This window comes from Triplophysa dalaica, chromosome 8, assembly GCF_015846415.1.
Source record: "Triplophysa dalaica isolate WHDGS20190420 chromosome 8, ASM1584641v1, whole genome shotgun sequence".
In the NCBI taxonomy this organism is placed as follows: domain Eukaryota; kingdom Metazoa; phylum Chordata; class Actinopteri; order Cypriniformes; family Nemacheilidae; genus Triplophysa; species Triplophysa dalaica.
In genome coordinates, this window is record NC_079549.1 from 7,634,333 (window position 1) to 7,650,187 (window position 15,855).

Genomic DNA, 15,855 nt, shown 5'->3' on the forward strand with positions numbered 1-15,855 from the left:
AAATCCCAATCGATCTAGATGCCGGAGCACCAGGCCCCTCTGTGTACACAACATATCTCGCGAGTGTGCCAAGATAAGCCAGTCATCGAGATAGTTTAGTACCCGCACACCTTTTTTTGCCTGCCTGGCGGGACAACGGCTCGCACTGTCGGTTTGAGAGTGGTGGCAGCTGTCGTGTGTGTACGACCCAACGCTTTGCTAGGGCGTAAGGTCGGGTTGCTGGACACAGTCCAGTGGAGTGTGCGATCGGCTGCAAGTACACCCGGGGAGAATGGAAAAACTCAGCGACTAAGTGGGTGCCAGCCCCTGAAAAGGGCCCGGCTTTGGTAACGAGGCAGGAGCCGTCCCGTACCGGCCGATCAGAGCCGTGACTGTGAAGATCGGGCCCGATGTTGTTCTCCCTGGGGTGGAGGTTTCCCCCTCGACCTCCGCTTCCGAGGTGCCCCCATTGGGGGCACAGAGACCGGAGCCGATGTCGAAGTGGTCCTGGGTTGCCGGGAAGCAGACGTCACGCGGGATCTCGGAGGCCTCTAGGCGGCCGAGTCGCGGCATGAAAAACTGCTGAGCGCAGTCCTCGACGGTGTTAGCAACAACCCACCCTGCGAGATGGGTGCTTCAAGAAAGCGGACTTCCTTGGTGTCACTCTTCTGCGCAAGGTACAGCCGGGGGTGTCTCTCCTGGACCACTACTGTGGACATCGTCCGACCCAGGGCCCGTGCCGCCGCCTTGGCGCTCGTGGAGCGTTGTCAGCGGTGGCACGGAGATCCTGCATTATACCCGGGTCGGCCTTATCCTCGTGGAGCTCTCTCAACGCCCTGACGGACCTGCAGGATGGCCATGGCGTAGAGAGGAGGCAGCCTGGCCCGCGGCTTCGCAAGCTATCGACACCAGTGATGCCGAAGTCTTACGCGCTTTGGACGGTAGGCGTGGCCTATTCTCCCCAGGTGTTAGCCGTCCGCGGCACAGGTGCACCGCGAGCGGACGTTCCACTCGGGGATCTCGACGTAGTCCTTGGCTGCCCCACCATCGAGGGAAGTAAGGGAGCCGGAGCTGGTTTCACTGGAACGGTCTGTGAGTGTAGTGTTCCAAGTTTTACACAGCTCCTCATGCACCTCCGGGAAAAACATGGCACCCGGGGCGGGCGTGGTTTGCACCGCGCTCCGACCTCAGGAACCACGTATCCCCGGGTTAGCACGAATGACATAACTTCTGCTTCCTCCTGAACTCAACCGCTGGGGGTGGAGCTCGGATTCGTCAGAGTCAGATGCTAGTCTCCCTCCGATGCTGCGAGCGACATCTCATCTACGTCACACATCGTTTTGTGAGTGTGTGCCTGAGAATCCGGACGGTATGCCACCGCCGGTTGGGGAACGTTCAGAAGAGCGAATCGGGGTGTGATGGGCCGTGAGCACTTGGCTGGCGGGTTTATGTTCGCAGAATTCCCCACATCACTAACGCTGCTAACGTGGGTGGTCTCCGGGCCGTAGCCACAGATGTCACAGCCCGGGTAGCAGACGAAATGGTGGCTGGTTCCCATAGGAAGACAGCCACCCGTGACCGCAACTTCTGAATGACAATCTGCCCGCAGTGCGGGCAAGATGTGTCAACAAACACTGCTTCAGTGTGCTGGACGCCCAGACACCTAATGCAGCGATTGTGTCCATCCCCCTCCTCGATGAGGGTGCCGCACCCAAGAGAACAGCGGGACGTGCCGCGCTGGAGAATGCTCAGTCCTGAAAAGAACCTTTTGAAAATAAATCTCGAACACCTCCGGAACCGCCGAGACGCCCAGGGGAAGGTCGCTGCAGGTAGAGTCGATCCGCTGCTCTATGTCGTAGATCCGGCAATGTAGAAGAAGAAGAATTCATTGAATTCGTTTTGTTCGTAGTCATGAGCGAAGGCTCTGAAGAACAAAAGGTAAATGAATGCTGCACCCCGGCTTCCTTTTATACCGGACATCCGGGGGCGGATACCGGCATGCAAATTTCATTCGCCAAATTTCATTCGGCAAATTTCATTCGGCAAATTTCATTGGCCTTTTCTATAGTAGTAAGAGTTGATTGGTTCTCAAGACGAACCCATTTTGTCGTTCTAGACACAACGTCGAGAGACCGACAGAAAGGGAACCAAAGTTTCAGCAATATCAGAGTACAGACACGAGAACAATATCTATGTAAAAAACTGAAATGCTGTAAATATAGACAAGAAGAAACTCAAAATGAACATATACAAGTAACACAGGTGCCTCTCGGCATTTCTAACCCGCTACCTTGAGGCATGCACTTTTTTAGGTACAAATTTGGTACCAATGTATCACACAATTTAAAAGATATTAGGATTTATGGAAATTTTCACAAAGGCAGACAGGCCGATCATCCAGTCGTGACAAAATCATAATCATTCCATCCTACATGAAGTGAGGAACCCGCAGACACAGAGATCACGATTTTTTGAGGATCATTTGAAAAATTACAAGAAAATAGCCTTTTCAAATCTCATAGGTGGCACATTTCCCAAATTTGGCATGGACCCCTCAAGTCATGATGCAGATGAAGGATATCCAGTTTAATTTCAATCACATGAAAGATTTAAAGCCTTGTAAAAAAATATTGACATCATTAACTTCATAATGACTTTATATAGACCTAATTGTTCATAAGTTAGAGCCATTTCGAAAGTAAATTTTTGAACATGACTATTGAGTACCACCGCAGCAAGTGTGCCAAATTTCAAATTGCATTTCATACTTGCGGTTCATATGGCTGCCATAGGCTCCCACTGGTTAAAAAGAGGAATAATATTATTAAATATAGCTGCAATCCTACCGCTGCTTGCAGCTATATTTATTATTATTATTTTAAACCAACAACCTTTGAGTATCCAAACATGTGGTTCAACAAGCAGTGTCACTCTGCCGCACACTCAAGTGCTGTCTGGAGCTAGAGCATCACAGAGCATCACTGGTACAGTGCAACAAGAGCACAAAACATAGAAACGAAACTATGTGAAAACGTACAGGTTGATAAACAAATGTGAGAATGAAATCAAACTGTAAACAAATCGTAGAGAATTAAATGCAATTTTGACTTTATGTACAAACGTAAAGCTCACACCATACAAGATTCAAACCCACCACCTCAAGGACTGAAAGCTTGTCTGTTTACCTCTTGTGTAACTCGGTTGACATGTTTTGCTCAGGCTGCCGTGGAGAGCTTTCAGAGCTGCAAGGATTGATATGTGCCAGTCCCCGAAGATGCTGAAACAATAGTGTAGAACAAAAATAAAATGTACAAGAGAAACAGATATTAGAAATGAAAATGAATGCAAGAGTATTATTTTGTACAGTAATGCACAACATGTTAAATATGTGACACATGTCAGATGACAACAAAACCATTTTTCCCTCTCAAAATTGAGATTTTTACATAATCTGAAAACTGAATTATTAAGATTTCTATTTATATATGGGTTGTTAGGATAGGACAAAATCTGGCAGAGATACAACTGTTTAAAACTCAGGAACCTGAGGGTGTGAAATATTGAGAAAATTGCTCTTGAAGTTGTAAACCAGAGGCACTGCAGCAGGCCAACCACTTACCAAAATAAAGTTTTTATATATTTATGGTTTTAAATTTACAAAATATCTTCATGAAACATGATCTTCACTTAATATCCTAATGATTTTTGGTATATAATAAAAATCTATAATTTTGATCCATACATTTGTATTTTTGGCTTTTACTAAAAATGTTACAGTGCTATTTAAGACTGGTTTTGTGAACCTACAGGACTTGGTTCTAGAATTGAAACCACTTACCCATCTTGTTTTTGACCCAAATATTTTGATTATAATAACTAATGTTGTTCTGTTCTGTTTTGTTCTTCTCAGGCGACAACCAAATCCCGGAAGAAGGTCATGGGAGTTCTTGATATTTATGGTTTTGAAATATTTGAGGTGAGAGATTAGGAATTGTGAAAATGGTGTTTTAACACATGCACTGATTTCTTAATGATCATAAACAGGTTTGCTCTAATGATAAAGTAAGTACTTTGTCCAGCATTTGGTTCATTCTCCGACTATAGCGCTTTTTTATGTTATATTATAATTTGAATAACTAAAAATTATGTGTTGCCTCCTGTCATGTAAAAAGAAATTGATCACATTAAATTTCACTGTTTCACAGTACATGGTTAAGTCTCGAGGTGCAAAACTCTTCCTTTGTTCCTCTTGGCAAAAAAATTTGGTGAACAAGTTTTACATGTAAATGTTTTTTAACTGCCTCCCTTCCCCATCAGCATCACTCTACCCAGCGGTAGTAGGCATTCTGGTTGACTACCTACTGTAGGCATACTCCCAGAATTTACTGACTTTAGTACGCAGGATATCTTTGCACCTGCAGAGGCCCATGCTCACTGATAAGAATTTAACATATGCAAAAACAATGCAAAGTATTGATTACAAATTTTCTGGCCCCCACAATATCTCCCCATTTCCCCAGAACTGCCCCATTCTTTCATGGTTGTTTATAAAATATTTTGAAATTTTTTATTAAGCTTTTGGATTCAAATAATAATGCAACAGTGTCCGGTCCGTTTACCACATCAAAATCCATCCCAAAATTTTATGAAATCACCTGTGCTATGAATGAGCAACCACTGAACTTAAACATTTACTGTCAATTCCATTCTATATTCTGTGTAGGCCTACATTTCTTTCTGTAAGCCATTTAAATTGCTTGTGTCTTACTGTTTCACTCTGTTCTGAATGTTGCTGTTTTTGTTATTGTGACCGTGAAGCCAGGGTATAGAAAGTACACCTGCATAGGATATCCTGTGACTTTTCTAATCTCTGCAACATAAGACACTGTTTGAACAGCACAGCACGCTCAACCCTGAAGCACAGAGTTACTGCTCCTTTGAGTGCAAGTGTGATTTATTTTCATACTCTGTAGAGAGCAAATAAGACAATGTTTTTTTTAAAGTCTTTAAAAAGTGAGGAAATCAATTGCCAGGGAACAGATATACTAATAAAAAGATGTATAGCTTGAATTAATTGTAAGTCGCTTTGGATATTAGTGTCAATGTAATGTAATGTAAGAAAGTGGTAAGATGCTCAAGCGTTGCTAAAGATTTAACATACGAAAAGACAATATGAAAGACAATCCTAACAGTTAGCTAAGGTGCATTCCCACAATTGCTTTGGACAATTCAATAATTCACTAACTGGGTTCAGTTATGCATGGTATGATGTAACGCTGACAAACATTTGCAACAGATATACTGTGGGTGAAAGGTTAAGTTCACCTCCATTTAGAGATGGAAATAAGATTATGCACTTTTATTATGACATGCCTTGTACTTAAATCTTAGCTATAAAGGCATGAAAATACCAGTGTCATAAAAATGTCAACTTTGTTAGGGGTTGTGTGCCACAGGACTAACAGTGGTTTGCTAAATTATTCAAACTCCTTTATGTTTTCCATATTTTGTTATTCAACTCAATTTTATTAATATAGTGCTTTTCACAATGCCCATTGTTACAAAGCAGCTTTACAGGAGAAAATAAGAAAAACGCTGAAAAGGTAAAACAGTGCATGGTGTTTATAGAACATGTATGATTATTCTAGTAAATAATATTAAATAAAAACAGCCTCGCGGAGAGCAAACCAACACTGCCCAGTGGCGAGGAACCCAATATCCAGTGATGAATAAATAGAGAGAAAAAAACTTGGGAGAAAACCGTCTCAGCCTGGAGGGCCAGGAATCCATTGACGTGTCACAGCTGCACAACTTTTAATCAAAGTCACTGAGTAAATGTCTGTGAAGAATAGGGAGAGTTCATTAGTTGTGATTTAGGAAATGTCATGTATTGAAACTGTTTAGGTCTAATTTGGTCGAATTTTGTGATCAATATCAGACAACAGATGAATGTATTAAGCAGGGGAAATAGTAATGGCGTTACGTAACTTGAGTGCAGCTATATATTCAAACTGCTGTCATGTGATGCAAGTTTAGTTTTAAAAATTAAGTATTGTAAAGTTAGCATTAATGTGACAAGTTGTCCATCTTTACTCTTGGTTGGGGATGGAATTGCCTGAACTGGGATGGTCAGATGATCACTTTGCTCACGAGTGGTGATGGAATTGCCTGAGCTGGATTGGGCATGGGATTTTCAACTGTAGCTGGCGTAATCTCTAGGTAGGGATCGGCATAGGATGTTCATCTGGGCCTGACCTGAGAGGAGGGCAGAAAGAGAATAGCATTGCTAATGGTGAAGGATTTTGTTTCCAGCACTTACGGTTCAGAAATTATGAGCAAAAAAATATATGTGAGACTTTGGACTGCAGGTGGTTGAGATTGAGTTAGAGACTCCAAATGTTCTCTGGATAATGCTGGGACTTCCCTCCATCTGTGTGCAAAAGAGAACTAACAGATATAATAGGTGTCTGTGTCACTTCATGGCTTCACCCCTTAGCTATACTCAAATTCCATGTGCCCAAAACAACTACTTAATTACAGTACTGCGAGTATATGTAGTTCGTTACTTCCACCCTTGGTTAAATCTAACAACCTAACACTTTATTGAATTAAGTATAATTAACCATCTTCATTGTTGCTTTCTTTTTCCAGCAAAAGTGTGTTTGGGAATGTATTGCTGTCATTTTCACTATTGTTCCAACTAATTATACATTTTGAAAAAAATTAAGAGAAATATAAATAGAATAGAATTTCCCAACCTTTTGTTCAGTTATGTTGTTTATTTACATTTTTATATTGAAGAGAGCAAAACAATTTTTTTGAGACGGTTCATAATATTTCCCACCCCATGAGAACATTATCAACTGTAGATACCTATTAAGTTGCTTATTAAAAATATAGTGGCTACTACATACTGCACTAGAATGTAACGAGTGACATACTTTATGAGTAAACTGGTTTGTAATGTGTGCTATATCTTGCAGTGTACATTGTATCAATCAAAATTCTCATTTGCTATCTGGGTTCTCATTTATTTCTTTGTTTCTACAGGACAACAGCTTTGAACAATTCATTATTAACTATTGTAATGAGAAGCTACAGCAGATCTTCATCGAGCTTACTCTTCGTGAAGAACAAGAGGAGTATATCCGTGAGGTATGCCACAGCCTGTGTTTGAGAAACAATAACAAATTAACCAAGCATAATTTTATTCCATCATATCCTCTCAGCCATCAGTGAGTAGCAGTGTTTTGGATAAAAATATTTATTTTGGAGTTTTAAACCAGCTTCCACATAAAGCTGGGTAGTAACGGATGTGATCTGGATTATGTGATAATTCCAATAATAACATACTTGTAATTGGATTAAACTACATTTTAAAATACTTGTAATCAGATTACTTTTGTAGATGACTGTAACAAGGTTCATTAAAAGGAAGGAAGGAGTCGGGAACCGGCAGACATTTAAAATAAAGTTTTAATATAAATAATAACAGCTGGCGGCCCCTCACTGCTGACCGCCGGCGACAAAACAGATCACAAAACAAAAACATACATACAACCGTAAAACATGCTCGGGCCCGGTCCTCTCTCCTCGACGGTCCGGTCGGTCGTTCTCTTATATGCTCCCAATCTCCTACGTGATTCGAGCCCGGTGTGCGCACAGCTGGCGCTCAGTCACAATTACTCACCGGTCTCAAACCACGGTCTCGCCCCGCCTAGTCCACTACATAGACATAATTACATATTATTCACAGTGGCAGTAATTTGTTTGCAATTTAGTGATTGTCCTATTGTTTTATTTATTTTTTATTTCTAAATTTTCTATTTTTTTCATATAAAATATGAATACATTGGTGTAGGGCTATTCATTTAGTTTGTCATGGGGGCCAGTTCATGAAAAGAATCTAAAATGAGGGGCCGGAGAGATGTGGCTTGCAATATGAGGGATGACACAACAACCATAAGATATCCGTTTTATTTTTTCCCAAATTCAGATTTTGGTCTTAACTTAACTCAACTTTATTCATATAGTGCTTTTTACAATTTTCATTGTTACAAAGCAGCTGTACATGAGACACATTGAATACAAGAAGAACAACTAAAGGCATATACCTGTAAAAACAAGAAAAAGGTGAAATCAACAAAAGACAGACATACAAATGCTACACACACAATATGCATACATACTTACACACATTGACATAGACGCACACACACGCATCCTTTATGCCGCATCCTTTATCCAGCTCTATCATCTCAGCTCTTGTCAGGTCATCGCTTCCCATTCTCAGCTCTGCCATCAGGTCATGAAAAAGGCATGAACTGCAACCTGCGGTAACCTTGGAACAAAAAGACAAGACTGGCTGAGAGTAGAGTACTGTTCTGCACTCTTTGATGCAACAAGTACATCATTTTGTTGTTGGATGTGTTCCTGGTTCCGGTTGATCTAAATAATGCAGCCTAAATCCGCTGAGGATTAATATTATGGAAGTGTAGTGTATGCAAGATTAAAAAAATGCGTCTTTAGTCTAGATTTAAACTGACAGAGTGTGTCTGCCTCCCGGACAGTGCAGGGAAGAACATTCCGAAGTTTAGGCGCTAGATAAGAAAAGGATCTACCACCTGCACTTGATTTTGAAATTCTAGGTATTACTAACTGACAGGTCGCCTGAGAGCGTAATGCACGTGGAGGATTGTAATACAATAGACGTTCATTCAAATACTGTGGCGCTAGACCATGTAGGGCTTTATAGGTAATAAGCAAGATCTTAAAGTTAATGCAATGCTTTATAGGTAACCAGTGCAAGGTTGACAGAACCGGGGTTATATTTTCATACTTTTTTGTACTTGTAAGAACTTGAGCTGCCACATTTTGAACCAGTTGCAGTTTTTGTAATAGGCCTGCAGGGCAACCACCTAAAAGTGCATTACAGTAATCTAGTCTTGATGTCATGAATGCATGAATTAATTTCTCTGCATCTGACAGTGACTGCATATGACGTAGTTTAGATATATTCTTAAAATGAAAAAATGCAATTTTATTGCAGGTGTTGGCGACATGGCCCTCAAATGACAGATTACTATCGAATACAACGCAAAGATTCTTAGCTGACGACGAGTATTTAATGGAGCATCCGTCAATAGTTAAGCAGTATTCCTGGTTGTTACGTATGGCGGTTTTGGGTCCAGTAAGTAACACATCTGTTTTGTCAGAGTTCATTGGTAAAAATTTGTTACTCATCCAGTTTTTTAAATCAACTATGCATTCCTTTATTCGATGGAACTGCTGGGTTTCATGAGGCTTCGAGGAAATATAAAGTTGAGTATCATCAGCATAACAGTGAAAGCTAATGTTGTGTCGCTTTATTATATCTCCTAGAGGTAGCATATATAATCCGAGGAGCAGAGGCCCTAAGACTGAGCCCTGTGGTACACCGTACTGGACTTGCGATTTGCGGGACACATCATTGTTTATAAACCCCTAACCCTAACCCTTTGGAGGAAGGAGCATAACTGAGTTGAAACTACTTTTTCAAGAACTTTAGATATAAAAGGTAAATTTGATATAGGCCTGTAATTCCCTAGTTCTCTATCAGAACCAGAATCTGAAGTCGCTGACGACTTATTTTTTGTTAATTTAGCCACAGTGTTAAATAAAATCCTAGGGTTGTGATGGTTTTCTTCTATTAGTGATGAAAAGTAGGCGGATCTAGACGTTTTTATGGCATTCCTGTATTTTCGAGTACTATCCTTCCATGCTATACGACATACCTCTAAATTAGTTTTCTTAAAGTTCCGCTCCATTTTACGGGACGCTTTCTTTATAGCCTGAGTGTGTTCATTATACCACGATGTTGGGCTGCCATTTTTAATCTTTTTTTTAAACGCAGAGGAGCACCTGTGTCTAATGTTTCCGAGAAGGTAGAGTTAAAATTTTCAATAGTAATGTCAAGATCGTCATCGTTTTTACTCATGCTAGATATTTGAGACAATTCAGGCAGATTGTCGAGAAATGCATCTTTGGTAATCGTTCTACCATATTTGGAACAAGGAGTTTGATTTGCAGCTGTAGACCAGTGAAGCGAACATAATATCAGATAATGATCCGAAATGTCTTCACTCTGCTGAACGATTTTAACATCGTCCACATTTATACCATAAGATAGTATTAAATCTAAAGTATGATTACGAAGGTGATTGGGTCCTGACACATGTTGAATAACGCCCATGGAGTTAAGAGTGTCTTTGAAAGCCATTCCCAAGGCATCTGTATCATTATCTACATGGATGTTAAGGTCACCAACGACAAGGACTCTATTTGCAGCCAGTACTAGTTCTGATAATGACCACCAAATTCTTTAATAAAATCTGTGTGGTGCCCTGGAGGCCTATATACAATAGCTAGACTAAATTTTTAAAATGTTTTGTCCTTAGTATTAGCTGTTGATACGTGAAGTACCATGACTTCAAAAGAAATGTATTTAAAATTAGACTTCTGACAGGTTATAAAATAATTATTGTGAAGTGCAGTGACACCTCCCCCTCTACCTTTAAGACGAGGCTCGTGTTTATAGTAATAATCTTGGGGAACGGATTCCTTTACAGTAATATAATCATCTGGCTTTAGCCCTGTTTCTGTCAAACAGAGCATGTCTATTTTATGATCGGTTTTCATATCGTTAACAAAAAGTGCTTTATTTGAGAGAGATCTAATATTAAGCAATCCGAGTCGTAACCGTTGATTATCTGTATTTTGTTCATGTTTGATTTGTTTAACGTTTATTAAATTACTTTCAAGAGGTTTACGCATTATCTTATGTTTGCTAATCCGGGGGACAGACACAGTCTCTATTTTACGTTGTTTGTGAGAAGGAATATTACATGTTGTATATTTTGTGTGTTCTGTAACGTGAGACGGCAAGCAGACAGTTGGTTAAGCCATTCTGTCTCCGTCCTGACCTGGGCCCCAGGTAGTCAGCCTTTAGCATTATTAAGACTGTGGGCCACATTTCTAGAGAGGAGGGAAACCCCGTCCCAGGAGGGATGGAGACCATCTCGTTTCAACAGGTCAGGTCTGCCCTCAAAACTCTTCCAGTTATTTATAAAATCTATATTATTCTGCAGGCACCACTCAGACAACCAGCCATTTAGTGATGATAATCTGCTATAAATCTCATCACCACGGTAAGCAGTGAGGGGGCCAGAGAATATTGCAGTGTCTGACATTGTGCTTGCGAGCTCACACACCTCTTTAATATTATCTTTAGTGATCTCCGATTGACGGAGTCATTTGTGCCGACGTGAATAACAATCTTACTGAATCTACGATTAGCCTTAGCCAGCACATTTAAATTTGACGTGATGTCAGTCGCTCTGGCTCCCGATAAACATTTGACTATGGTGGCTGGTGCCTCTATGTTAACGTTCCGGACAATAGAATCACCGATCACTAGGGCACTTTCACCAGGTTTCTCAGTCGGTGCGTCACTGAGCGGGGCAAACCTGTTAGAGACTTTAATTGGAACGGTTGAGTGATGTTTTGTCTTGCGACTATGCCGTCTCACGGTCACAAAGTTTCCCTGCTGCAGGAGACTTTCAACCGGAACCGAGCTGTGTGTGCTAACATTGCTCGCATCCAAAGTGTTTTCTACGGTCCTAACACTCTTACTATCCTCAAATAAAGATTGGATGCGAGACTCTAATTCTTAGATCTTCTCCGTCAGCCTAACTACTTCCCTGCATTTATCGCATGCAAAACCCTCGCCGCTGACAGAGAAGGCTAAGCTAAACATATGACAGAGGTGCAAGTAACAACAATAGGAATAGAAGCCATGACTCACCAGGTATGAAGTGCAATCCTAACTTACCAAGGTTGCTTGATGAGTCTTAGTATATACGCTTAAAAAGAGAAACAGTTAGCACTAAAGACAAATATGGGGAGATGATATTCCACAGTGTAAACAGAAGGCAAGCTAACACTCTAATACTATGCTAGCGGCGATACGTTTCAATTAATATAGGTTTAGAATATAAAGTTATAAATAATTCGGCAACGACAGTGATAGGTAATGATAGTAAAATACACTAATATTAAGACCAAGAACAAATGTGAGGTGAAGCAAGTGTCAGAGGATACAAACTAGCCGCCGGCAGCGATGCAATCAGGAACCGGAATCCAGGTCTGTCCAATTACACGAAAAGTAGCACCGGAATTTTTTTTCGGTGCTAAAAGCCGAAAATAGATTGAATGGGCCAAAATTAACTATTTTTCTTTTATGCCAAAATCATTAGGATATTAAGTATAGATCATGTTATATAGAAAATTTATTTTTGTTAGTGGATGGCCTTCTACAGTGCCTCTGATTAACATCTTCACTATATAAGTATTTATTTATGTATTTTTAATAAAAGTTTTTATCTCTATCATAACAAACCTCAATAGAAAGCTTAATTATTATGATGTAAAAATTTCAATTTAGAAAAATTGACCCATCACACTGGTTTCAGAGCCGCCTTAACGGTCCGTGTTTTGTGTGGTTGTATGCCGCTTCAGATTCAGATGCACTACCTTTGCTGTGTAAAGATGTCTAAAGTGAATGAACATTTTATTGAAAAATTCACAAATGTTATAAAAGGAGAAAGAAGCAAGGAAATTGCTATCCCACCCATCAAGCCGTTCTTTTACATAAATCACTAATTTCCACCATGCAGAATGCAGATAGATTCACAGAATCCAGTAGTAAAAATGTAATTTACTGTATAATGTAAAATGTGTAAATGCATGATGGTCGAAGAGTGTTTCACTATATCAAGACATAAACACATGTACATTCTCCAGAGCAGCTCTGAGAGTTTGCTCATTTCACTAACTGTGTTCGAGCTCGCTTACTCGTTCATTCATTCACTATTACCTAAGTATTATGCTAAATATGAGACCCTGGATCACAAAACCAGTCTTATGTAGCACAAGGAAATTTTTAGTAAAAGCCAAAAATACATTGTATGGGTCAAAATTATAGATTTTTCTTTTATGCCAAAAACCATTATGATATTAAGTAAAGATTATGTTCCATGAAGACATTTTGTAAATTTCCTAACCTACATATATAAAAACTATTTTTTTGAGTTGATGGCCTGCTACAGCGCCACTGCTGGACAACTTTAAAGGCGATTTTCTTAATGTTTTTTTTGCACTCACATTCCAGAGTTATAAAGGTCATTATCTCCACCATATATTGTCATATCCTTAATAACTTATACATCTATAGAAAGCTTAATTATTCAGCTTTCAGATGATGTCAAAACCTTAATTTCGAAAAATTGACCGATAAGACTGGTTTTGTTGTCCAGGGTCACATATGAGTATGATGCATGAATGAGGCATTTATAGGCATTTTTAGCATAGACCTTTGGAAGCTCGCAAAAAATAAGCTTGCTGATTAATAAAGAGTGTGATACTTACATGTTTTGTCTATCAAGATAATCTTTACAAACTAACACAGTATCGGCTATTTTTGAAGCCTAAATACAATCGCCAGAAGTAATTAGCTAATTTGAGGCTTTAAACAGACTACACAACGGTCGCTCGATATCAACATCACCACCACAAAGCCTCAGACAATTTTTTGAAAATTTATTAAAAACTTGTTCCCTGATAAGTAATGATTTTGTGAATAAATCTCAATCAACGTTTTTAAGACTTTAAATAATAATAATAATAAATTTCATTTATATAGCGCTTTTCTGGACTCTCAAAGCGCTTTACATTGAAGGTGCAATCTCCTCAACCACCACCAATGTGCAGCATCCACCTGGATGATGCGACGGCAGCCGTATTGTGCCAGAACGCCCACAACACACTAGCTTATTGGTGGAGAGGAGACCGGGTAAAGAGGCCAATTAGTACATATGGGGATGATTAGGAGGCCATGATGTAAAGAGGCGAATGGGCAAATTTGGACCGGATGGCGGGGTTACACCCATACTCCTATTCGAAGGACATCATGGAATTTTAAATGACTTCAGAGAGTCAGAACCTCGGTTAAACCTCTCAGGTGGTGAGCCACCCCTGCTGGTCTCACTAACACCTCTTCCAGCAGCAACCTAGCTTTCCCAGCAGGCCTCCCATCCAGGTACAGCCCTGCTTAGCTCCAGTGGGCAACCAGTCTTAGGCTATAGGGTGATATGGTTGCCATTTTTGTGTGCATGTTGCAATATTTGTTAGCTTGTTATTTGTTTTGATCAGGCTTGGGGAGTAACAAAACATTTTGTAACTGTAATCCGTTATAGTTACATGAAAAAATCTAAATAATCAAATTACAGTTTCGAAAACTAAAGTAATTTATTTAAAATGTGGAAGTGTAAGGTGTTTTTGTGCTTTGCAACCAATTTCTATAAACCATTCCTAAATGCTTTTCAGCTTGTTTTTTCAAAGAAGCCTATACAAATATTACGTTTATAATGTATTTAGTTAATTGAAATGTAAATTAGTAAATTATTCCTGTTTATTATATCTATTTAATATGATAATCTTCTTTGAGGCACCTCAAGACAATTCTGATGCTACTTCGCTTCTGTGAAAATAAAAAATATTTTTTTGTTTTATTTACATGTGTACAGAGCCCTTTTAGGGACATGGTGTTGGGAAAAATATTATATTAAATATTATATTGCGTTTGCTCGCAAACATATTTAAGTTATCACGCAAAACTTTTGGGTTCTCTCGCAAACATATTTGCGTTATCTCGCAAAACATTCAAACGTCCTGTTATTCCGCTCCATACATTAACAATTGAGCGGTTCATACTAGATTCCCGGACCAATAACTTTTGAGCTAAACGTTGTTATAACACAAACAACACATTATTCCTTAGACAAGTATCAACAACCTAGTCTTCCTCAAAACGAGAATATATATGTATCTCTATATGAGCAGGCGACAATAGAAGTTTAAAAGTAAGACATAATTAATATTGCATATAAGAATTTATAGTCCTTTTAATATTTGACCTGTCGTTCTCTCTCCTATGTGTGCTTTCACTGTGCGTGTTAGCGAGTGTGTTTGCGTGTGTCGATGTCAATGTGTGTAAGTATGTATGCATATTGTGTGTGTGTCTCATGTACAGCTGCTTTGTAACAATGAAAATTGTAAAAAACGCTATATAAATAAAGTTGAGTTGAGAGTTGAGACAATGAGTAGTCCAAAGAGACCGTCTACAAAGCGACTGTAAATCTGAAAAGCGTTATTAAAAAAATTGTCATTAATAACTTAAATGTTACACACTGTAATCTCACCAAATTCAGATTTCACATTAATGGTCTCCTACTGAATCTTAACTGGTTTAAGTTATACTACATTATGTAGCACTGAAGTTAATTATTATTTTTAGTAGCCTTATGATCTTCGGGTTTTGCCCTTTATAGAGGATCCCTTCGGTCTTGTCTCAGCCGGCTTCCGCCTTGGTCTCGATTTGTGGAAAATTAAGTTCAAGTTCACGTTACGTAGAATGTGGTGTCATTTGTGTTATAAGAACGTTTAGCTCACTAGTTATTAGTCCGGGAATCTGCGTCTATAAACCAAATTGTCCGAATTCAAATGAATTGCGAGATAACACAATGGTTGTGTGAGATAACGCAAATATGTTTGCGAGAGAACGCAAAAGTTTTGCGAGAGAACGCAAAAGTTTTGTGAGATAACGTGAAAGCTTTAAAAATATTTTTCTCTTCCCTCTCATTTTTTCCCACCAACATGTCCCTAAAAGGGCTCCGTACATATGTGACCCTAAAGTAATCTAAAACAAATTATATTGTTCTTATATTGTGATGCTTGGATTACGTTACTGATTGCAAGTAATTTGTGACTGTACCGGAATAC

At 39.6% G+C, this 15,855-nt stretch overlaps 1 protein-coding gene across 2 annotated transcripts in view; it reads left to right on the forward strand.

The window, feature by feature from the left end:
- Positions 1-15,855, forward strand: part of myo1b (myosin IB) — a 151,570-nt gene that overhangs the window by 111,711 nt on the left and 24,004 nt on the right. For both annotated transcript variants that reach the window (XM_056754921.1, XM_056754922.1), the window contains exons 13-14: positions 3,890-3,955; positions 7,030-7,134. In XM_056754921.1, the coding sequence (XP_056610899.1) occupies positions 3,890-3,955; positions 7,030-7,134 (171 nt within the window). The remainder of the gene's footprint in view (positions 1-3,889; positions 3,956-7,029; positions 7,135-15,855) is intronic.